Here is a 22,441-nt window from a genome sequence, read left to right on the forward strand (position 1 = left end):
TGGGAGCCGGGTTCTCAGGGTCAACCAGGAAGCCCTCTGACGATCTAACAGTATCGCCAACCTTCCTGGCTTTCAGGTTGTGTTCCAAGTTCCATGTGATGTTGTTTGAACATGCACAACATGAGATAATATTTTGTGGCTCGGAATGGAAGCTTGGGATGTACATACAACGTTGGGACCTAGCTGGGGAACGGCACGGCGAAGCATTCTCCAGAAGCACTGCTGGGTTGCACTCTCAGTATTCTTGCCGGATAGACAATCATCCGGTTTCTCGGGAACTGTTAGATACCTGCTGAAGTTCTTCATGGACATGTTGCTGTCATGTTGGTGGCTAATTTATGGCCAAAAGAAGCTAAAGTTGCTGACCATTTCTTATCGAACTCTTGACATTAGGAGTCCAAGCTGTTCAACTTTGTCTCTCTCGTCTAGAGACGGGAATCCTTGTAATCCCGCTTAACATCATCCACGCTGACACACCAGAACACTACCCCATAGGTACCTACCATTTCTATTTGTACTCTTTAGAGCTCTGATAAAACTTAGACTCAGATAGGTCATCTCAGACCTAGATATATGAGCCAGTCTTGTTGTTCGAATCTTCTCCCATCTTTCTGTGATTTCTGTGACAGCAACTCTGCAACCACCGTTACACAAGGGCAGCTGAATCTCAGCCTTACATGTGTGTGTAACGTCAGAGAAGAGAGGAAACCATGCCAAGCTGGGTCGCTTAGCCGTCTAAGCGCCGACAGAGGTGAGGCGCATGATGTTGGTGACGGCGCAGCTTGACTGTTGGTGTGTGCCTAGGTACCTTAGTCTCTTTTAAGATTTGCTCATATATTATGTGACTTTCCCGTTGCAGACACTGCTGATGTACGTAGAATATTTTCAACTCAACGTCCCAGGGATGATGCATCCGCTACCTGGCATCCGACCTCATGTCGTGCACATACGATTGCTCGCTCACTGCCCGAGAGCGGGAACTTGAGCCGTACGGTGATATAGCAGGCCCCGGAGTATGTTGCTTTTGATGTTAAGCCATTCAAGATTTTTGGAGAAATATTACCAGCCGAGAACTAAACTGGCAATAGGTTGTTTTAAGCTTTTTAGGGACCGGATGGCTTACTGTCCTTCTGGTTATTTTCCACTACATCTTCATCTTCGATCCAAACCATGACCCCTTTTCTGAACATGGCGACAACCCGGACTGGGTCCCCAACCCAATTGATGTTACGGTCCTGAATCTCATCAGGAAGGCCAAGCTGTCTCTTAAATGGATGCCGAGATGGCCCTTCATGTGGAAACCCACGAAAGCTGACTTGGAGGCAGCATGCGAACAGGTAACTACCACTCTCTCCTGGCCCCTAGAGACACGGACTTCACCCTAATCTTCTTCCAAGTTCAACATACCTGCATGAGCTAACTGTCACTCTTAGGCAATCCTCGCCATGTGCGACACTCAGCTTCTTGCTGGCCTAGGTATTCTGATCAGCGGCTTCATCGATCTGCGCTGTGGAATCTCGGGAATCTCCGCGTACCATTTCCGTCTGGTCATCCTCCTGGCATGGTTCTCCAACGTCACCCACACGGCAGGCCTCACTGTACTCCGTCGCTACCTACATAAGCGGTTCACGGAGATGTGTATTCGGGTAACCGGCATGATTCTCTTGTTTTTCATGCTTATTGCTGGTTTCGTCCCAACTATCTTCTTCAACTGGGCAACCAGGGACAACATTTCCGCGGCACTCCCAGGATCACCTGCCATCTGCCTGTTCAACTTCTCCACGGCGCGTGAGTGGCATGCCTTGGCAGGGTCTGTACCTGTTGAGAAGACGGTCGGCTTCCAAACGGTTCTCATGTCCCTCGCCCTGTTGGTATTCACCTTGATCAGCCGATGTATTAAGTTCTTCGCACGGTCATCAAAGAGAGCGACGAAACTAAGACAACTCGGGGCAAACTATTACAAGAACGCCGTTTGGCAGTTGTATAACAAAGTTGCGAATGGATGGTGGTGCGGAGGCTTGGTCTTGTTCTATATCCAGCTGCCTATCTTGGTCCCAGTTCGGCTCTTTGTTGACCTCCTCTCATCTACCTTGTCTGATGTAAGTTCCCGGTATCTGACGATGCCTCTCAGCACCCAACTACAAGTGCTAATGCGCACTGTGCATCCTCAATATCTCCCTGGATAGACTAGCTAACGTTTCCAGGTCTACTGGCTGATTGTGTCAGCTACTTGGGGAACAATTAAACTCTTCCACGCCAAAGCTTCAGCCGAAGTGGACGAAGATGGCTGGACTTTTGGACAAGTTCTTCCAGCTGTGCTCCTCGCTGCGCCCATCCTCGTCATTGTCAAAACATTCGCCGACCATTGGAAGCCCCCTTCTGTGGAATGCGAAGGGCTACTCTCTGACGATGATGACACCCGGATCAGTATGATCTCAGTTCCCCCTCCGCCGAACAGCCCAGATATCTCATTACCTGAGGACGGGGTGCCTGAGTACGGGCTACCTCAGAACGAGCATTTCATGGGACAGGAGCGGTTGCTGACGAAGTGGCTGAGCCGAACAAATTGTTATTTCCGACGACCGGCGCGCTTCCACACGCGCATGATCCTGACCCAGATATGCCTGCATATCCTCCTCATGACGGGAAAGCTCCTTTACGACATCACCTGGCACGCAGACGACAGTACGACCGGGCTGTTGGTCAGCAACGCCGTGGCTCTTCTCTTCATCATTCCCAGTGCCTCGTACATGCAAACCACCATCGCCAAAGTGGATGTGCACAACTTCCACTCGTCGAGAGCGTTCCGCTGGGGAGCTCATCTTGTTATCGGCAGTGCTACTACCGCCATTCTGATACTATGGATATTCCGCAGCACGGAGAGCTTGGGCGAGGGCGATCGCGAACCGCTTACGCGGTTGACGGCGATTGTTTTATATGTCCTTGGTGGCTTTCTAATTGCGAGTTTTCTCTTGCTTTTGATGTGGGATTAAGATGATTGAAACAATCCTCACTATGAAAGAGAACGGTGATCTACGTACATCACTAGAACCCAGGGGACAATTGATCTAGAGGATAATTTCTGAAGGAGACTTCCTGGGTTGACCTTTCTCCTATATCTGTGGCATTCCCATCAACATCTTGCTCCTAATAGCTAAATATTAGGCGGATTGAACGGCAGCCTTGTATCTATATTCTGTTATTGAACGGACATAACAATGAACGTACGTTGTTTTTACTAGTAGAAGTCTTGTGTAGTACAGAAAAAGAAAAGAGATAGAGGGCAGGGGAAACAAAAGACAACAAGTCAGAAAAAATGACGAAAAAAAGAAACAAAAAAGAAAAAAAAAAAGAAAAAAAAGAGAGCAAAACCAGGAGAAAATGAAGAAAAAAGGAAAATGTGTAAAAAAGGAACGAAGATGTGAAGACAATGGACGTCGTCCTCGTACAGTGCGAGATGTGCTTGGACTGACGCAATCGCGGGGTTGGGTCTGGACCTTCAGCGCCAACCCTGGAGCTTAATCTTATCTCCGACTTCCAGCACAATTGCATCACCATCACCACTACCACCGCGGAACTCAGCTGCACTTTTGCCAGGGCGCGGAGCTGCAGTGAGCTTCCGCAAGGTGCCGTATGTGACCACAAGTCAAGTCGTCGCCAGTCTCGCGTCGCCATGGCCTACATCGCACCCATCCACCGGCCAAGCAGTGTGCGCCATGCCCTGCAATGCCATCTCTTCTCTGACACCGAGGAGAGCTTGGTGCTAGCGTACGTTGCGTCTGATTGACAAGTTGGGACAATAACTCAACTGACACAGGAATCCTCCAGCAAAGCCAACCGACTCGAGATATGGCGACTCCAAGACGGGGCCTTGTCGCTCGCCCTCTCCCAGACAATCAACGGCATCATCACCATTCTCCAGAAGCTCCGTCCCAAGGACGCCACCACGGACCTGCTCTTCGTCGGAACCGACCGGTTCCACTACTTCACGCTCGCATGGAACCCCCAGACGTCACAATTCGACACGCTCAACCCGCTCAACGATCCGGGTGAGCGCCACATGCGCGAGTCGCAAAGCCAGGACCGTGCTCTGGTCGACCCGTCCGGACGGTATCTCGTTATGCACCTGTGGGAGGGAGTCCTGACAATATTGGGTCTCGGCACGCGCAAGCCCACCATCATGGAGCTAAGATGCCTGGACCAAATTCGTGTGGCGGAGCTCTTCATCAAGCACAGTACTTTCCTCTACACAGAGACAGGGCGGCCGCAGATTGCGTTCCTGTACCAGGAACGTGCTGACTCCAGCACCGTGCGGCTGGCAACATATTACTTGGTCAAGGAGGACAAGCCCATGGAAGCTGAGCGGTTTGACGCATCTCGCGATCGCCAACTCGACATCGACATCCCGGACCCGGGCGCATCCATACTCATACCGGTACGGAAGGTTGAGGATGAAGTTAAACGACACAACGTGCGCCACGTAGAGTCAGCAAAGGCGCATCTGGGCGGCTTGATTGTCGTTGGCGAGACACAGCTGCTATACATCGACGAGGTAACGCACAACACCGTGCAGTCGGCCCTCACCGAGGCATCCATATTCGTCGCTTGGGCCGAGTACAACGTTACCCACTACTTCCTGGCGGACGACTACGGCGGGCTGCATCTGCTCACCCTCAATACGGAGGGCGTCGTGGTGAAGGGCATGGATGTCAACCTCATCGGCCGGACATCGCGTGCCAGCAACCTTGTGTATTTGGGCAACGATCTCCTCTTCGTCGCCTCCCATTACGGCGACAGCCAGCTGTTCCGCCTGGACCTCGCCAATGAAGACCCGAGGCAGTACCTCCAGCTTGTGCAGACGATGTCCAACATCGGGCCGATCCTGGACTTTGCCATCATGGACCTGGGTAACCGAGGCGACGAGGGCCAGCTTGCGAACGAGTATTCCTCGGGGCAGGCGCGTATCGTGACCTGCAGCGGCGCCCACAAGGATGGCACGTTGCGCAGCGTGCGCAGCGGTGTTGGGCTGGAGGACGTCGGGATTCTGGCAGACTTGGAACACTGTAGGGGTTTGTTCCCGTTAAGGTCAGCCGGGTCGGGAAAGACGGATACGCTGGTCGTGTCCTTCTTGACGGAGACTCGCGTGTTCCGATTCGACTCGGAGGGTGAGGTGGAGGAGGTGGAGGTGTTCGCTGGCATGGTGCTGAACCAGCAGACACTTTTGGTTATGAACGTTATGGGCGGCCATATTCTGCAGGTTACAGCGTCTGGTGTGACGCTACTCGATCCTGAGAGCGGGATTGCAATGGCGTCTTGGACTCCCGGAGCTAAGAGCATCGTGAGCGCATCAGCTAACCAGGACTGGCTGTTGGTGTCTGTTGAAGGCACCGAGTTGGTTTCCCTGAGCATTGGCAGCAACCTGCGTGTCGTGGGGCAACGGGACATCAGCAAGCAGGACCAAGTCGCCTGCATTCACGTACCGCCACAACTTAGCGGCGTGGCCGTCGTGGGCTTTTGGACGTCCGGAACCATCTCCATCATCGACCTCACCACCCTCGAGCCCATCCATGGTGAATCTCTCCGCAAATCCGAAGATGACGCCTCCATCCCGCGCGACCTCGCCCTCGTCCAAATCCTCCCCCCGGCCTCCTCCGGCCCAACCCTCTTCATCGCCATGCAAGACGGCGACGTCGTCACCTTCAACATCAACCCCAAAGACATGTCCTTCTCCGGCCGGAAACGCGTCATGCTCGGCATGCGACAGGCCCGCCTCCACCCCCTCCCTCAACCAGACAACACGACTTACAACATCTTTGCCACCACCGAACATCCCAGCCTTATTTACAGCGCCGAAGGGCGGACGGTCTACTCAGCCGTCACAGCCGACGAGGCGACCTACGTCTGCCCGTTCGACACGCATGCCTTTCCCGGTTGCATCGCGGTGGCGACCGAAACGCAGCTCCGCATCGCTCTCATCGACCGCGAGCGCCGCACCCATGTGAAGCCCCTTGTAATGGGCGAGATGGTCCGCCGCATCGCCTACTCACCGCGTGAGAAGGTGTTTGGGCTGGGATGCGTCAAGAGGGAACTGCAAGCGGGTGAGGAGCTGGTGCAGTCGTCGTTCAAGCTGGTCGATGAGGTCCTGTTCGACCGGGTTGGGAGGACGTTTCTGCTCGGCGGGCCGGGGTATACCGAGCTGGTGGAGTGTGTGGTGAGAGCGGAGCTGAGGGATTCGTATGGCAATTTAGCAGAGAGGTTTCTTGTTGGGACGAGTTTCTTGCCGGATCCGGACTACGCGCCTGCCCCGGGGGAGATGGACACCAGGGGCAGGTTGCTGGTGTTTGGAGTCGATGCGGAAAGGAATCCGTATTTGATTTTGGATCACAAGCTCAAGGGCGCATGTCGGTGCTTAGCCACCATGGAGGACACCAACCCCTCCGGGGAGGGGATGGAAGGGGATGGGATCATGACCGCGACTACGACAGATACCGACACTGGGCCGCTCATCGTCGTGGGCCTGACCAAAACCGTCGTTGTCTGCAAGTACACCGAAACCTCCTCCACCAGCGCCTCGCTCGACCGGCTGGTCTCGTATCGCCCGTCTAGTTACCCGGCGGAGATTATCGTGCGCGGCCGGACCATTGTCGTCGCCGACTTAATGAAGTCCCTCGCCCTGGTCGAGTTCGTTCCCGGGAGCACCAGCGAAGCGGGAACCTCGCCGCCCAAGCTGGTTGAGCGCGCGCGCCACCCGGCGAGCGTCTGGGCGACGGCGGTGGCGCATGTGGAAGGGGATAGCTGGCTGGAGGCGGACGCGCAGGGGAATTTGTTGGTTTTGAGGAGGAACCTGGAAGGCGTTACGACGGAGGATAGGACGCGCATGGAGGTTACGAGCGAGATCAACTTGGGCGAGATGGTGAATCGCATCCGGGAGATCGAGGTGGAGACGACGCCTGGCGCGGTGGTTGTGCCGAGGGCGTTTCTTGGGACGGTAAGCCCCTCCTTTTTTCGTTCCATGAAATCTACGTGTATCTACGGCCTACTGACTGTGACTTTCCCTCTACAGGTTGAAGGCGGCATCTACCTCTTCGGCACTGTGGCGCCGCACGCACAGGACCTACTATTGCGGTTCCAGAGCAGGGTGGCGGACGCGGTGGAAACGGTCGGCTCCCTGCCGTGGCGAGCGTTCAGGGCGTTTAGGAACGAGGAGCGCGAGGGGGATGCGCCGTTCCGGTTCTTGGATGGAGAGCTGCTGGAAAGGTTCTTGGATGTGGACGAGGAGATGCAGAAGGCGATTTGCCAGGGATTGGGGCCTTCGGTGGAGGATATGCGGAATTTGGTGGAGGAGTTGAGGCGGATGCATTAATGTTGACTGCTCGTGTCATACATGGATGAGATGGGATACAAAGTAATAGATGGTTTTTTGGTGGTTGTCTTGTCTGGGGAGATCTGGGATGAACCTGGCGGCGCATTCGGCCTCAGCCATGTGGCGTATGGGAATGTTTGATTATAGAATTTTCCGGGGGCGATTGGAGATTCCCGGAGGGCGTCCAATTGATAATTTTTCTGGGTTCTTTGTCTGAGGTTTTGGTGTCAACTGTTCGTCGTGGCGATAGTGATCCTTGAACTGATACAGCGCTTGACACAAAAAGTTCGGAGGAGCAATGGGCTGCGGGCGGGCTGCCAAGGGCCGCGGGAGAAGCCGGATTGCCGTGCAGCCAATCAGAGGCGCTGCATTTGCCAGAATCTTGATGCCTCAGGCCGCCATGTGCTGTTCCGGCGCCCCTCGGGCCAATCCTGAGCGGGCGTGGAGCTTCGGGAAATGTGGGAACGGGCCTGACCCCGGGGAAAGAGTGTGGTGGTGGCATGGAAACCTGCTAACTTAACGAGCCGCAGTCCTGAAAAACCTCAGTCCACGCAGCGGGACAACAACCCAACAAGACCGACCGGACCTTCTCCGCTCTAACCTCGACAACCACCGCCCCCGACCGAGCACAGGACAAGACCCAATTGCTCGATCCCTTCCTTTTTTTTTTCTTCCGACCGGAGCAGCAGCTGCAGCGGACCGACCGACCAACTAATCTCCCCGCCCGGTCCCGATCTTCGAAAACCAAAAAGCCAAAAAACCGCGAAAATAACACCTAGCTTACATTCACTCAAAATGGCGCCCCTCCAAACCCTCCCCCGCGCCCTCGCGCGCTCCGCCGCCCGGCTGCCCACGACGACGACGCAGGCCGTCCGCGCCGTCAGCACGACGACCCCGGCCCTGGCCGCCTCGTCGACGTACCAGAGCCCCTTCGTCAAGGGCGAGCCCAGCACCACCAAGACCCCGGACTTTTCCAAGTACATGTCCAAGGCGCCGGCCGGCAAGAACGCGCTGTATTCGTACTTTATGGTCGGGACCATGGGCGCCATCACGGCGGCGGGGGCGAAGAATACGATTCATGGTGAGTGGTTTGGTTTGGTTTGGTTTCGGTTTGGTTTGGTTGGCTTGAGTGTTTGGGTTTGGGGGAGGTGGGAGTGGTTGGTTGGGGAGAGGATAGGTTGGTGGGATTGGATTGGATTGGATTGGGGTGGAAAGGAGGTGGTGATTGGGGGAATTGGGTGTTGGGAGTTGGGGTGATGGTTGCGGAAATATGCTTGAAGAGCGGGTTGGCTGACATACATGGCAGAGTTCCTCGTCAACATGTCCGCTTCGGCTGACGTCTTGGCCATGGCCAAGGTCGAGGTCGACCTCAACGCCATTCCCGAGGGCAAGAACGTGAGTAGTTTTCGGTGTTGAAGTCAACCATTGGAGTGGTTATTAACCCACAACCTATAGGTCATCATCAAGTGGCGCGGCAAGCCCGTCTTCATCCGCCACCGCACCGCCGAAGAGATCGAGGAGGCCAACAACGTCAACGTTGCCTCATTAAGGCACCCCGAGACCGACGAGCAGCGCGTCAAGAAGCCCGAGTGGCTGGTCATGCTGGGTATGTGGAACGAAACACAGGGGACTGACTGGGTGGGAGAAGAGCACGGTTTTGCTGATATACCATGTCATAGGCGTCTGCACACACCTTGGTTGCGTGCCCATCGGCGAGGCCGGCGACTTTGGCGGTTGGTTCTGCCCCTGCCACGGTTCTCACTACGACATCTCGGGCCGCATCAGGAAAGGCCCCGCCCCTCTGAACCTCGAGATCCCCCAGTACGAAATCACCGATGACAACAAGCTGGTTGTTGGTTAAACGACACCAGCCGAGCAACAATGAACCAACAATAAGGAAGGACGCGGCCGGTGTATGTAGCAGGGAAGGGGGGAGGTAGGGGAGGTTGTACTATGTACAGTATTGGGGATGGAAAGAGAGGAGGGGGGATATATTTATTCCGGGCTGGGCCAAGAGAGAGGAGGAGGCAGGGAGAGCGTCGTTGTTCATCGTCGCATTGATCCCATCTCGGGTTGCTTCAGCGCCGTTTATAGATCGATACACCCTGCGGAGTAAAACAGCCTGATGCTTGCTTGCCGTCGCCGCGCGTCGCTGCTGAGAGCTTGGGCCAACGCATACATTCCCTTTCTTGTTCTCTTTGGCTTTTGCCAGGTCTTAGACTTGGATTGGTGGAATAGACATTGTATAAAGCGAGGTGCTGAGAGGCTGGGAGTGGTATGGATGTGGGAGTTTAAGTTGGGATGTCGGCGTGGCGCGGCATGCCGTAGTGTTTGTGTGTCAAGTCGTGATCTCCTATGCACGTCGGGCTGTCAGGAAGAGGAAAAGGAGCCTTGGGATGAAGATGGGCGTGATGAGAGTCGATATGAAACGCTATCCCGCTTGCTAGTGTCTTTCCTCCCTCCTCCTCTGAACAATGGTCGAGGCAGGAACAAGAGTCGCCCAGCTCGAAACCATGACAACCCAAGACAGGACAGGACCAAATGCCGGATAATCATGCCCCCTTCTATAGGATGTGTTCGACAATACTAATACTCCCACCAACCAGAGTCCAACCTCGGATCACGGAGCCGAAAGACCCTGTCAACTGTGTGTCAACGTCCACCCACCACCGGTTCACCTCGCCGAACTTGACCGAGGAGGTGGGCCATGAAGATGGCGATCTTATATGTCCCGGAGCGGTTGTGACGGGTGCTCATATGATGTGAAGCAGCTTATGACAGACAGGTTGTGTGAAGTGAACGGGCCTGGTGAGAATTATGGGGTGAGGTTTTATGTGTCGATCATACCCTTGGGTGTTGATCGCCGTGGAGAGGTCGGATGGTGGTTGTGGTGAGTGGTGGATATTCATCCAAGATTAGAGGATTAGAGGGGAATGTTATCTAGGTGAGTTGAGTGCTTGGTTGAGACCTTGGGGAGATCATTGTGAGTAGGTATTGGGGATATGAGAGGGGTGTTATACGGTGAGAGGATGAATATTGTTTGCTCATTTCACTCCCTCTCGGCGATACTACGGAGTGTACCACAGCTTATGTCCTGCGTATACCCGTACGCGGCAGGTTGTGTGTTTTGAGGCCCCGTTCATTTGTCACTGGGTAGGAATTGTTTGGGCTGGATTTTAGTTTCTTGAGAGTGTCCTACGTCGTACTGCAGCCCCCACGGCTTGTCCTGCCGTTTCGCTGTTGCTGTCCTTGATGTCCTGAGTGTGGTGTTTCGAGATACGGCGGCTGCTTGGCCGTGCTCGAAGGAGACATGTTTCAAGATATCAATTAGAGCATAGCAACAGGATCAATCGGTCCAGTTCTCAGCAAGACTCAACCGCGGGATGTATACGAGTTGTTCTGGCATTGCGAAATCCTCCCAACAGGTCGGATTGTTTTCTCACGTATTCGCAAACCACAGACACATGTCAGTTCTTCGTTAACGAGCAACCGCCAGGAGCCTCTTGTATTCTTCACTTGTGTTTAGAGAATTCTCCGAACGCGCTGTGGTTGGCGGAAGTTCTAAACGACGCTGGCGGTTTGTCTCTCTTGAATCGACACCCCCTGACCAGGCCCGTGCCACCCCAGATCGCCGGCAGCATCCGGGCTCGGCCCCGCGACATGATTGGTTCCCAACGGTGTCTAGGCCTGCCGTTAGCACCCGTTAAGCTTGCATGCGGCTCCTTCGGCCGGCCGCCAACAAAATGCTGAGACGTGCCCCTGTGCCATGTCTCGTCTGATCTCATGCAGCTTCCTGGATGGCTTTCCCGCCCGCCCCTCCAACTCCACGCACAACACGAGGGAAGTGTGGACGTCATGGTTGAAGTTATCGTTCGTTGGCCTGCCAAACGAGGCTCGGGAAGCTCGCCGCTGTCTCAACCCCCGGGTAACGGCTTGTTGAACGGCAGAGTGGCGCTTCGGCGAGATGACAGTGCCCGACTTGGCAGGAACGGGAGAGTTGGGATGATGAAGATGGGCGTGGGAGGATGGCGATCTGGAAGAGGTCGTGGGGAGAGATGGGGTGAGAGAAGATGTTGACGCTGGGCGGATGGATGCTCGAGGTGGCATGTACAGCGAGAGTCGTCGACTCTCCTCTGGTGCTATTCTTGCCAACCCTCTACGAAACTTAGATACGGAGGACCTCATCAGTCCCATTTTCTTAGGACCCCAAGTCTCCTGCTAAGATCATGGTTAGTTGGTAACCATAGACCGTTGGATCTCGGGCACCTCCCATTCCCCGTCCCGACTGCACCATGGTCTGCTGCATCACATCCCCCAGAGCCGCGTCAAAGCGGGCGTCTATCCAAACGGGCAGCAGGCCTGGGTTCCCCCACGAGAGACACCCCTCCTCGCCAAGCATGGTAGCACGAACCTTGATGTCCATCATCGTTCCGGATTTCAGTCGATCCGGTCTCCCTCATCCAGGGGAACGGGCCAGACGCCGCGGAACGGCGGAGACATGGTGACAGCTTCGCCCTGGTTGAGGCTAGCTCCCGCCCGACGTCCCCTCGGATTGCCGTGACATGATCCATGCCCATGTCCATCATGAGACGCCCGCCGCCGCTGCTTCGAAACCATGTCAACCAGGCAGCCCACACTAGTGCCGAGGGGAGCATGATCAACATATAAGTCGGCAGTCTCTCTCCGAGGACGGGTTTTGGTTTTGCTCTCTCACCACGCCGTTTCCAACTTCTCTTTCCATTCTTTTCGGTTCTGAGAACTGTTTCTTTTCTGACCTTCTTGACACTCTTTTAAGTTCTGATCTTTGATTCTTCACGAGGCCGGGTCCTCTCCTTTCCTTCTTTCCCAACAACGCGTCGATCGCTTCTTGAATAAAAAACACAATGAAGTACACAACGGCTCTTCTCTCCCTGGCCGGCGCCGCCCTGGCCGCCGTGCCGCAGGAGCACTCGCACGAGGAGGACGTGCGCAAGACTCAGGAGATGCTCCAGCTCAACAACCCGCTCGGCATCGTCGACGCCGTCTTTGGTCTGCTGGGCAACGCCGCCGCCGCCGAAGGCGCCCCCAACGTCCAGAACCTGGACTGCCTGCAGCAAATCATTGCCGACCAGGCCTTCACCAACGCCAAGGCGGCCGGTGATCTCGAGGGCCAGATCGCCGCCATCCGGTATCGTGCTCTGGAGAGGAACACCCTCCAGGTCGGTCTCGCCAGCGTGCTCTGCAACGAGACCGCCGTCAACCCCGAGATCGCGGCCATCCAGCAGCACCAGGACGCCGCGTCGCCCGAGGCGGTGGTGAACCGCGAGGTTGAGCTCGCGGTGGCGCGCTCGCTGGCTTCGATCGGTGCGGATCCCTTGCTGGCGCTGCGCAGTGCTACGTTCCCTCCTGGTGAGGTAAGTTACAGCTCTTCACAAGCCCCTTTTCCGGTGATCTGTTGAACTGACGATGTTGTAGATCGGTGACCCGACCGCCAGGGGCAGGACTTGCAACGACCCGGATGACCCGGTTGGTTGCATCTTCACTCTCAACCTCCTCACCCCGGCCGTGACCGAGGAGGAGATCCTCGCCGCCGTGGCTGACATCACGGGCGACAACGGCAACGGTGTCGACAATGGTGTCGACAACGGCGATGACAATGGTGATGAGGACGCGTGCATCGTCGACCCCGGTGACGACAATGCTGGTGGTGATGTTGGCAATGACAACAACGTCGACAATGGCAACGGTAACGACAACAATGACAATGGCAACGACAACAACAACGACGCCCCCACCGGCACCGTCAACATCCAGTCCTTCTCCGGCGCCCTCGGTGCCCCCGCCCCGCCCGTCATCTCGGACCCGGCGTCCAACCGCCCCTTCTCCGTCAACGGCGCCACCTTTCTCAACGCCGCGGCCGCCCTGTCGCGCTCGTGCGACGTGCAAAAGAACCAGTGCGCCAACGCGGCCAACAGCGGCCAAATCTCCGGCGGCGTCGGCCAGTGCGAGGAGCAGCTGCAGCAGTGCCGGGCCGCCAACAACCTCCGCCGCCGGCGCAGCGTCGATGGCGGGTTTGACAAGCTGCGCGCTCGTCAGGGCCTGGACTTTGGCAGCTGCGGCAGCCCCGCGATCCGGTTTGCGGTCGGTCTGGATGGGCGTAAGGAGGCCAGCTTCCAGTCGGCGAACCAGGCTGACTTCAATCACGGCTCGGCGCTGAACATTCGCATTATTGCCGACTTTACGTGCCAGCGGCTGGAGAGCAGCTGCAAGGCGCCTGAGGAGACGGTGGAGGCTTGCCAGCAGGCGGCGGCTGCGGCGGCGGCTCAGAGCGGGCAGGCTGCGGCGGATGCGTTTAACTCGGTTCTGGGTGTGTCTGCTTAAGGGGAGCAAGGAAAAACGAGTGTGGGAATGAAGGGGGATGTGGATGATGAATCATGGATGTAAAACATGTTACTATTCTTTGTCAATGTCATGATGGAGTTACGGCGGGACGGTTTTCTTCAGATTGCCTAGTTGCTTGTGAAACGAAGAAAAAAAAAGTTGAAAGCCCTCAAGTTGGCCCTGACTGTTCCGTAGTGAGATGGCTTCGTGTGTCCGACGTGATGTGGTGTCGGGTCAGTGTTCAAACCCAGGGGCTTGGATGGACGCGATCATCACACCTGAACAGCAACACTTGGGGTTTCAGAGGGGCGCTAGGGAGAGATTCTAGCATAATTGCAGAGTATGGATGCTTGACCTGTTGCAGTCTAGTTGTACCTATGCAATGTCATGCTGGAATGCAAACGACGACCAATCTGACATGGTGATCTCTCTGCTTCAACCAAGCTGCTGCTTCAAACTATCCAACTTACCATTAGTTGCCAAACCATCCTCTCACCCCAACGACCACGACCCTCTCAAAACAACATCTCCCACAGCGGCGGTGGCAGCACAGCCTGCTGCTTCTCCGTGTGCCGAGAAGCCGGCTGCAGCTTATTCTTGGGGCTCTTGGATGGAGGCTTCTGCTGCTTGACGGCCACGTAGACGACGCGGCGCGCCGGATTGCCCACCGTGACCGACTTAGAGTCGAGGCCGTAGTAGTCCGAGATGGAGTGGGTGAGCCAGCGCCTAGGAGAGGTGGTGTTAGCGTATGTTTCCAACATAATATCAAAAGGAAATGTAAACAGAAGACGATGAGAATGCAAGAAAGGGGGAAATGATAAAACGTACTGAAAAGCACCACCGCCACCCTCTTCCACCTCCAGCACCATCCCGCCAGTAGCACCACCCGCACCCGACCTCGTCTTGGAACTGTCCCCTCTCTCATCCCTCGGCGGCTTCCCGTCCCGCATGCTCCCATTCCGGCCGACAAAAACAATCTCCTCATCCTCCGTGACCATGTCGCTCTCGCCATCACTCTTGTTATTGTTGTCCGGCGCCGCCGCCGAAGCTAGCCCGCACCGCACGACAAACTCCCTGACCGGCTGCTCCAGAGCGCGCAGCCACTCGCGCGCGGCGGGCGTGCGCTTGACCGTGGCGCGCAGGTCGCGCGGGACGCGGTTGAGGTGGTGCTGCTGATAGCGGGTAGAAACAGCGGTAGAAGCGACGGCAGCAGCATCGCCGACAGCCTCCTTCTCCTGGGCGTTCGAGGCCTCGCCGCGACCGGCGACGGCCTTGCTGCGCTTCCCCTTCCCTTTGCCTTTGCTGCTGCCGCTGCCATACAACCGGCGCTGTTTCTCTTCCTCTTTCCTTGCCTCGACACGCTCGCGCAGCCCGCCGACGTCCCAGTACTGCGCCAGCTGGTACGGCACGGGCGGGAGGACGCGGTGGGTGGGGTGAATCTGGAAGTCGGACGGGAGGGGAGGGACGACGTTGGGGACGTGCACGAGGTGGTCTGTTGCGATGGGTGTGTAATTTCGACGGCGCGCGCGCGAGGCGCGGGGAGAAGGGAGAGTGGTTAGTTGAACTGGTCCACGTCTACGACGATATCAAGGTATGGTGGCACGTGTTGGTTGTGAGGAGGGCATACCGTTCTCCCACCTCCTCCGCTGTCTGCTTCCCTCTTTGCCCATCAGCAAACTCTCCCTTTTGCGCAAGCTGTCACGGCGGGACGGGGTCCGGCGCAAGCGGCGCGAGCCGTCCTCTTGCTCTTCACCATCTGCGCCAAACTTCACACCGCGAAGCTTCAGCCCCGCGGCCGCCGCCGAAGATGCGCCGGCTTCATCATCGAGTGCGATCGACAGTGCGCCGCCGGTGCCGCGCGCGACGGGGGCAATGTTGAGCGACTGCAGCGCGGCGACGGTCCAGGCTTCAATATCGACGGTGGCGGTGGAGGCGTCGGACAGGGAGTGGTGATGCCATGACGAGCCGGCTGGAGCGGCGGGGGCGACAGCGGGAGCAGCGGATGGAGTTGCCGGCGCATGGGCGGGCGCGGGGTCCGCTGCCGCTGCGGCCGGCTGCTCAGGGCTGGCGCCGGGGATCTGGGTGATGGCCATTGAGCCGGTACGCTACACCGTCGCTGTCGTTCGGGATGATGGCCGAAATGTCGCACGATGGCGGGGTGTGGGATGAGGAGAGTAGAGGGAGAGCTGAGTGTTGATACCTGAGGTACCCCCGTGTCGGCGTCGGCGCCGAGATGTCAGTGGCCAATTCGAGGAGTGGGTCCTAGCTTATCTCCCACTTGTTCACTTCGGAGCGTTTGAGGGAGATCGGAAGGTTGAGGGAAGAAACAACAGCCTCCTTTATTTCTTGAATCCCAACTCACCAAAAAAAATTCAGGGAACAGGCTTGGACGACGAAATCGTTGGTATTTAGCGTCCTCTGCGTGGGGGGAGAATGAAACGGGGAGAGCAGAAGACTATGAAGTAAGTAGAGAGGTACGGAGTGGTCCATACGGCGTAGGCCCTTCATACGGTGACAAACTACTATCAAGCCAAGAAATCTCGCCGGATGACACATTCGTCTCCGATCCCCTTGTCAAGCAGCAGTCATCGCCAGCCTGGGGAGAGAACCTTTCGCTTCCGCTACGGGAACCAAAGCACCCAACATAATCAGAATGTGGAACACATACCTACCGCTCCGTATGTAATTCCCTCGCAGGAACGTCCGGATATGGTGAGGTGTGAGGGACCGCCTGAGATGTGACTCAACTGCAACAGGTAGGTAGGTGCCTGAGGTAGTTATCCGCAGTTGAACTCTGGCGCTCCAGAGGAAGGAAGGAAAAAGGAAGGGAAAATGGAAGGAAAAAAAAAGAAAAGAAAAAAGAAGGAAATAAAAAAAAAAAGAGATAGTAAGAATATTGGGTAAAATATTAAGAGAATGAAGATACAGGGCCTGGGCAAGGGAATGAGAGTGCTAAAGTAGTCTCATTCAGGTGCACTGATAGTCAAGCCGGACGCCATCCATCAGGTAGTTTCCCGAGGTAACTCGAGTTCAGACATCTGTCTCCTCCAGAGAACTGAACCTGTCACCTGTGTCACATTATCCAGAATTACCATTTCTAGGTGAACTTTTATTTCCCAACGCAAACTTCAACCAGCCATCCAAAACCTGAGCAAGACCTAGGTGACTCCCCTCCCCCTCTCCCCCCTTCTTCATCATCATCACCGCCTCCTCAGCAAGTGAAGCCATCTCGAGGAAAATCATACGGCAGAGCGCGTCCCATCAATGGAAGCTGATAGTACTCCCAAGCAGGTCCTCGATCTCCGCGCAGAGATCGCTCAGCAAATCCATCAGAGGGAAAAGCATGCTCGTGGCCGAGAAGTTATTGCACTTGACACACGCTCCCCCATACATCTCGCGCAGCCGCACCGCCCAGTCTGGGATCTGCTCTGCGGGGACGGCGATCGCAGCAGCAGGGTCGAATGGACGAGTCGGACAATAGGGGCCGGTGTCACACTTTGCCTCTCCCATTGCCAAACTTCTCAGCTCAACGTCAGACGCCGTGATATACCGCAGGCTGTCGAGGATCTCTCGCAGAGATCGTTCGAGTTTGTCCTCCCGGCCGGGGTACAGGCTGGAAAACGCTAGAAAGGTATTGAGCGCCGCGATGCGGTTGGCATTGCATGTGTCGTTCTGACACGGGTTCTGGCCGATGCGCCTGGTCCAACTGCAGAGCGAGTCTCTTGCCGTCTTCAATAGGCGAGGGATTATTTGATCGCGTGCTTGGAGGATCGCGACTGCGATGGTGGGAATCGGGTCAGCAAGTTCTGGACAAGAAAGATCTTGGGGTCAGTTCACTCACCGACCGGCTTCCTCCCACAAACGTTCACAGCGACTCTCTCCCCATCGGGCTTGGTAAGAAACCTCTCCCCCGTCGCCGGATCCTCTTCCACCGCGCAGACATACACCAATCGCTCCGCCAACGCGCAATACTCCTCGTCCCAGCCAAAAACAAGACACACATTCAGCGCTCGCTCCATCACCAGCTCGTCGGCTTCCTCGCACTGATCTTCCTGCATCCTCCAAGAGTTCCCAGCGCCAGAGGCATTCCTCGCTCGCGATCGCGGCGGCCAACCGGTTCCAATCCCGTCCCACACCGAGCCCAGCGTCTTCACGAACCGACCCATGCACTTGTACCGCATCCACGAGATCCAGCGCTCATCGAGGCCGAGACCGTTCTTGAGCCCACCGAGGCGCCAGAGGGTGGTGATGCTCAGCAGCGGCTCCTCATTCTCGTCGTGTTGTCCGATGCTGTTGCTGTTGCTGCGCGTCTCACCGTCCTCTGGCACCTCCCCTTCCTCTCCATCTTCAGCGGCGTAGTTGTTGCTGACAACCTCGTCGCCATCGCCCCCGGCCGCTTGATGTCCATTGCGGTTCCAGTGGATATGCATCACATCCAGCAGCTCCTGCAGTGCATCCAAGTGCGCGTCGAGTTCCCCTCTTGGAGGGTATGTAGCAGCAGGATGGGCAGCCGCAAAACCAGCTGGTGTGGCGGCGTGCGGGATGAGACGAGACAGGTCGATGTTGAGTGCGTCTTTTGTATGACCTTCCGAGGCGGGGATGAACTCGACGGTGACGAGTGAGCAGGGATTGCCGAGCTCGTTACCGTTTCCACCACGAGCGCGTGCTTGCATCCACGCGTTGAAGGCCGACACAACTGCTGTGGCGGCCTGTAGGGTGCGCGATGCCTCGCCGAGACGGATGGTCAAAGTAAGATCGGCGTTGCCATCATCAGCGGACGGTGCATCGTCGCTTGAGAGTGTTGCTTCATCTTCGAGATAGTCAGGCATTGAAGCCCCAGAGGGCGCCTCAAGTTCAGAAGGCGAACGCATGACCCTCGTTTGAGGCGGGGAGCAGCAGGCATCCCCTGCCCCGGAAGCGTTGCTGTGGTTGTCGGAACACTCATGGCTGGCTGCCGCAGAGAGGGTGGATGTCCACGAGGTGTCGGTGGCTGGAGTGACTGCTGGAGATGTATCGTTGATAGTGCACGAGGAAGTCTGGGAGTCTGAGGAAGGCTTAGGGGAAAGGACGGAATAGTGGGTAGCTGGGGTCGGCCTTAGGAGATCATCGATGCCGGGCCTGTACCAGGGAGTAAAGCTAGCGTCTCTCAAAATGTGAGGGAGTACAGTAGTTCCTTGCTTGGATGGAGTCTCGCGGCTTGACTCTGAAATTTCAGACACAGAGCCAGGGGTGTGTGTGCCGCGGGCAATGCTGGGATCGCGTCGAGCCAGAGATTAGCCTTTTGTCGATCCGAAGGAGAGGAGAACGAGGTACAAACTACCTGGATAAGCGTCTTCTTCGTAACTTGGCGGCATAACGGCCTTCCCAATGCGGGGTCATATCTGGATGAGGCATGGCGATTGTGGGGAGAGCACAGGTTTCAAGGCGTGTCTGAAGGTCAAATATCCGGTATTACTTCTTCCTAGGAAGACTCTTATCTGGACGTAGTCGTGTGATGCGGATTGCCATCTCGGAAATCCCAGAGGAGCAGACATCATCGTATGTCTGGGATGGCCATATATGGTTGATAACTCCGCTTAAAAGGGTAGACCGGCTTTGTGATGAAAACCATAGAAGAAGAAAGATTCTGTGTTCCAAAGATGCGCTTCCTCGAGTTCAAGATAATGGAATGCACGTTCATTGCTTGGTGACCCCAAGAAAGAGATGGCAATGTCGCCTTGTTACGATGGCGTCTTTCGCGCTTCTCATTATCATGTTTGCCAGTGACGTGAACGTGGAAGACCTCACATTGTTTGTGTTGGCCACCGTTTCACGGAAGGTATCCAATTTGTTCTGACAAGGCATGAACGAAATCGCCCACGTTCCATTTCACCTGGGCATAAAGGTCAGCTTAAAAGTGACGATGCAAGTGTGGATATTTCGGTTGGATTCTTTGCATTTTGTTCCTTTTTTGCACCTCGTTCCTTTCTTCTTCTTATTTCTCTACACTACAAAAACTCTAGTAACGATGTACGTTGTTGCAATGTCCGTTCCAATGGGTGAAAAGGGCGAACCCAAATAAACTGCCTGATTTGGAAACAGACACTCATGTCATGGGCGCACCGCCACACTGGCTTCATTGTGGCGGTCTCAGCCACAGTGACCTGGTCTGGGCACCCGACTGCTGGTCCGTGCACCCCCTGGTTGCAAGCGTGCACAGACCAAGTGGGCGGTTGCAGGGGTGCACGGACCATCTAAATTTTTCTATTTAAGCGCGGCTCCCCTCCCAAATTTTTGGACTTTTTTCTTCTTTCTTTCTCAGCTCTCTTTGCCTTTTGGCTTAGATCAAGTGTAGTATCTGTTCTTTTCAGTTTAATCTCTGAAACTACTCTACGGAGTAGATTTATGGATTAAATTAATTTTTGTCACCGCCCGGTCGGCCTCTGGGCTTGCCCATGCCGCTGGGCTAGTGTCTCCGGTATTACACTGCCTCCGGATGACGCGAACCACCTTTTCATTGCAGTCCGGGGCTTGCTCTGGATGTGAGGAAGAGGATGTGTCCTCGAACGTGAGGGGTGGTTCTGGAAGATGAGTCGGTCGTGTGTCAGTAGATTTGGGTATTGATATTGGCTGGCAACCCGACCCGGGCCTGCATCGATCCATCTCACTCTCATGTCAACACCAAGAAATGCCCAGTCGCTGTACTTGTAGGATGCGCAATCATAACAATCAAAACCTCGGAAAGTCATGTCTCTACCGACTTACAGGATAAGTAACTATCTGAACTACTCTGTACATATATACATGCGAACCTCCCCGCCAAACCCCGGCAAAGAATTTGGATCACAAATCATCTCGCGACCTCACACTTGCACTCAAAATCATCGAGATCCGTAACCAGGTCGTTGCAAGAACATCCAGTCGGGCACCACCTGCTTCACGTCAAACGCTTGTCCACTTTCCCTAGCCCGGGCTCTGCGCGTGGCCTTCCATACATTTATGTCGTTGTCAGGACCGACCTGCTGGGCGTGTTTCACGACAGACGCAATCCATGAGCCGCACATGTCATCGAGCTCTCGTCTGAGGGCCTCGGAACGGTATCGGACATGGTCCAGCGCGTCCTCTTCTCTCCGGATCAAATCGTGAATGAACTCGAGCGCATGGTCGAGTCGAACCCGGACCAGCCACTCCCACGTCCTGGATCTGGGGCTGCACGAGGCAAAGCACAAGTCTTCGCGGTCGAGGGGCAGCACGCGCCCGGCGTCAAAGAGAGGCTGGAAACTGATGGGAGCGCTGAGCTGCTTGTTGCCCTCCGTCAGGACCAGCAGCACGGTCTGGCGCGCTGTCCACCACTCTCGCCACTCTTCTGCAGGGGTCTCGTTAGCCATCGTGAATGGCTCTCTCCCCTTGATGGCTTCGTGTGTCGTCGTCTGAATGTCGAGAAGGGGCCGAAAGTCTCTAGACTTCCACTCATCAGGGTCCGGGGGATCCGGCGGATACTTCCAGCAGTCCACTATCATGAAGATGGACCGGTACAAATGCCCCATCTGCAGCCCGAGCTGGCGGTACGTGTGCCGGCCCTCGCCGGGATCTGGTGCGTAGCGCTCCAGGTACTCTTCATATTCGCCATTGACGCGCCCTTGGAGAGTCGACCGCTCCGACCTGATTCTGTAGATATTTGCGACCCTCTGCTCTAGGTTGGCTAGTCGGGAACACATCGCAGAGTGATGCTCCACCGTGTATTTCATGTCGTCCTGCACCTCGAGCCAAGGACAATCCCAGATCCTTGTGGGCGTTGCCAGCCCGTTGTACCGCTGGAGCGGCGGCCGGCCGCCGTGCATGTTGAACCAGAACTTCCAAAATATATCGGCCGATCCATGAGGGGACGTCCCCCGGCATCCATCTTCTTGACTTCCTGACGGGTGAGGTCGGGACGGGGAAAGAAGTAAATAGCAAACTGCTTGTTGAGGTAGAGCTCAGGGGGGATGTAATGTTGACCTGAATTTGGGGCAATATATCCCGCGGCCACCGGCATCTGGTGGGACCAGATCTGCCAATATATCTCCCAGCGATCCCAGTGGTTGCGCATCTTCTCGGCTGCCTGTTCATGGAACAGATTCTCAAGCTCCCGCCGTGCTTGGTCGCTAATCTTGAGTTTGCCTGTGGGAAAATGTTGCCCCTGTGATGGCCCTTCGTAGTATGTTGGGTCATATAGGGGGGCTTCCTTCCAGCCATGAAGTTCTGGAATCTTGTCTGGCACATGAGGCTTGCTTGACGTCTTTGTTTGGTATGGGGAGAACAGGCTCCAGGGGACCCAAGCAATAACATCCGGTCCCTGGATCTGTGGAGGCGGACTGGGTGGTGGCGTCGGCGGCCGGACGTTCCTGGCGTTGTTGTTCTGCTCCATATTGGGTGGTTGATTTGTGAATGATGTGAATGAGAATGGACGGAGATGGTGGTTGATGTGAGGCTTGGTGTTGCTCGGTGCTAATGGTGCGCGGTTGGTGATGCAGAGGTGACGAAAAAGACTCCGCTTCTTCACAAGGTTCGTCGATTCGATGACTGCAAGTGATAACTGATGAGAAACATCGAGAGACACCAAGTACGAGATGGCGTTGATGAGTTCGAACCAACAAAGCCTGCTGGTGGTGAGTTAGGTTGGATGTTGTTGTTTGTGATTATCGTTGGGTTTGAATGGCTGTTTGGAGATGGATTGCTTTATCAACGTTGTTGACAGAC

General features: G+C 55.8%; 8 protein-coding genes across 8 annotated transcripts; 4 read left to right on the forward strand and 4 right to left on the reverse strand.

The window, feature by feature from the left end:
* Positions 1-1,445: 1,445 nt before the first annotated feature.
* On the forward strand, positions 1,446-2,993 carry VTJ04DRAFT_5219 (uncharacterized protein; the record flags this gene model as incomplete). The annotated part of the gene is made up of 2 exons (XM_069363311.1): positions 1,446-1,871; positions 2,205-2,993. The coding sequence occupies 2 exons, from the start codon at positions 1,446-1,448 to the stop codon at positions 2,991-2,993; spliced, it is 1,215 nt and encodes a 404-aa protein (XP_069220170.1).
* Positions 2,994-3,673: 680 nt separating this feature from the next.
* Positions 3,674-7,363, forward strand: VTJ04DRAFT_5220 (uncharacterized protein; the record flags this gene model as incomplete). Its single annotated transcript, XM_069363313.1, has 3 exons — positions 3,674-3,768; positions 3,829-6,988; positions 7,064-7,363. 3 exons carry the CDS (start codon positions 3,674-3,676, stop codon positions 7,361-7,363), a joined length of 3,555 nt encoding a protein of 1,184 aa, XP_069220171.1.
* A 795-nt stretch (positions 7,364-8,158) lies between these two features.
* On the forward strand, positions 8,159-9,224 carry VTJ04DRAFT_5221 (uncharacterized protein; the record flags this gene model as incomplete). The annotated part of the gene is made up of 4 exons (XM_069363314.1): positions 8,159-8,444; positions 8,670-8,758; positions 8,819-8,969; positions 9,043-9,224. 4 exons carry the CDS (start codon positions 8,159-8,161, stop codon positions 9,222-9,224), a joined length of 708 nt encoding a protein of 235 aa, XP_069220172.1.
* A 90-nt stretch (positions 9,225-9,314) lies between these two features.
* Positions 9,315-10,120, reverse strand: VTJ04DRAFT_5222 (uncharacterized protein; the record flags this gene model as incomplete). The annotated part of the gene is made up of 2 exons (XM_069363315.1): positions 9,315-9,565; positions 10,042-10,120. 2 exons carry the CDS (start codon positions 10,118-10,120, stop codon positions 9,315-9,317), a joined length of 330 nt encoding a protein of 109 aa, XP_069220173.1.
* Positions 10,121-12,246: 2,126 nt separating this feature from the next.
* On the forward strand, positions 12,247-13,723 carry VTJ04DRAFT_5223 (uncharacterized protein; the record flags this gene model as incomplete). Its single annotated transcript, XM_069363316.1, has 2 exons — positions 12,247-12,756; positions 12,818-13,723. 2 exons carry the CDS (start codon positions 12,247-12,249, stop codon positions 13,721-13,723), a joined length of 1,416 nt encoding a protein of 471 aa, XP_069220174.1.
* Positions 13,724-14,238: 515 nt separating this feature from the next.
* On the reverse strand, positions 14,239-15,816 carry VTJ04DRAFT_5224 (uncharacterized protein; the record flags this gene model as incomplete). Its single annotated transcript, XM_069363317.1, has 3 exons — positions 14,239-14,449; positions 14,552-15,215; positions 15,351-15,816. The coding sequence occupies 3 exons, from the start codon at positions 15,814-15,816 to the stop codon at positions 14,239-14,241; spliced, it is 1,341 nt and encodes a 446-aa protein (XP_069220175.1).
* A 1,168-nt stretch (positions 15,817-16,984) lies between these two features.
* Positions 16,985-19,117, reverse strand: VTJ04DRAFT_5225 (uncharacterized protein; the record flags this gene model as incomplete). The annotated part of the gene is made up of 3 exons (XM_069363318.1): positions 16,985-17,499; positions 17,565-18,841; positions 19,044-19,117. The coding sequence occupies 3 exons, from the start codon at positions 19,115-19,117 to the stop codon at positions 16,985-16,987; spliced, it is 1,866 nt and encodes a 621-aa protein (XP_069220176.1).
* Positions 19,118-20,583: 1,466 nt separating this feature from the next.
* Positions 20,584-22,109, reverse strand: VTJ04DRAFT_5226 (uncharacterized protein; the record flags this gene model as incomplete). The annotated part of the gene is made up of 2 exons (XM_069363319.1): positions 20,584-21,613; positions 21,661-22,109. 2 exons carry the CDS (start codon positions 22,107-22,109, stop codon positions 20,584-20,586), a joined length of 1,479 nt encoding a protein of 492 aa, XP_069220177.1.
* Positions 22,110-22,441: the final 332 nt, after the last annotated feature.

This window comes from Mycothermus thermophilus (assembly GCF_041956435.1).
Source record: "Mycothermus thermophilus strain CBS 625.91 unplaced genomic scaffold VTJ04scaffold_3, whole genome shotgun sequence".
Taxonomy (NCBI): domain Eukaryota; kingdom Fungi; phylum Ascomycota; class Sordariomycetes; order Sordariales; family Chaetomiaceae; genus Mycothermus; species Mycothermus thermophilus.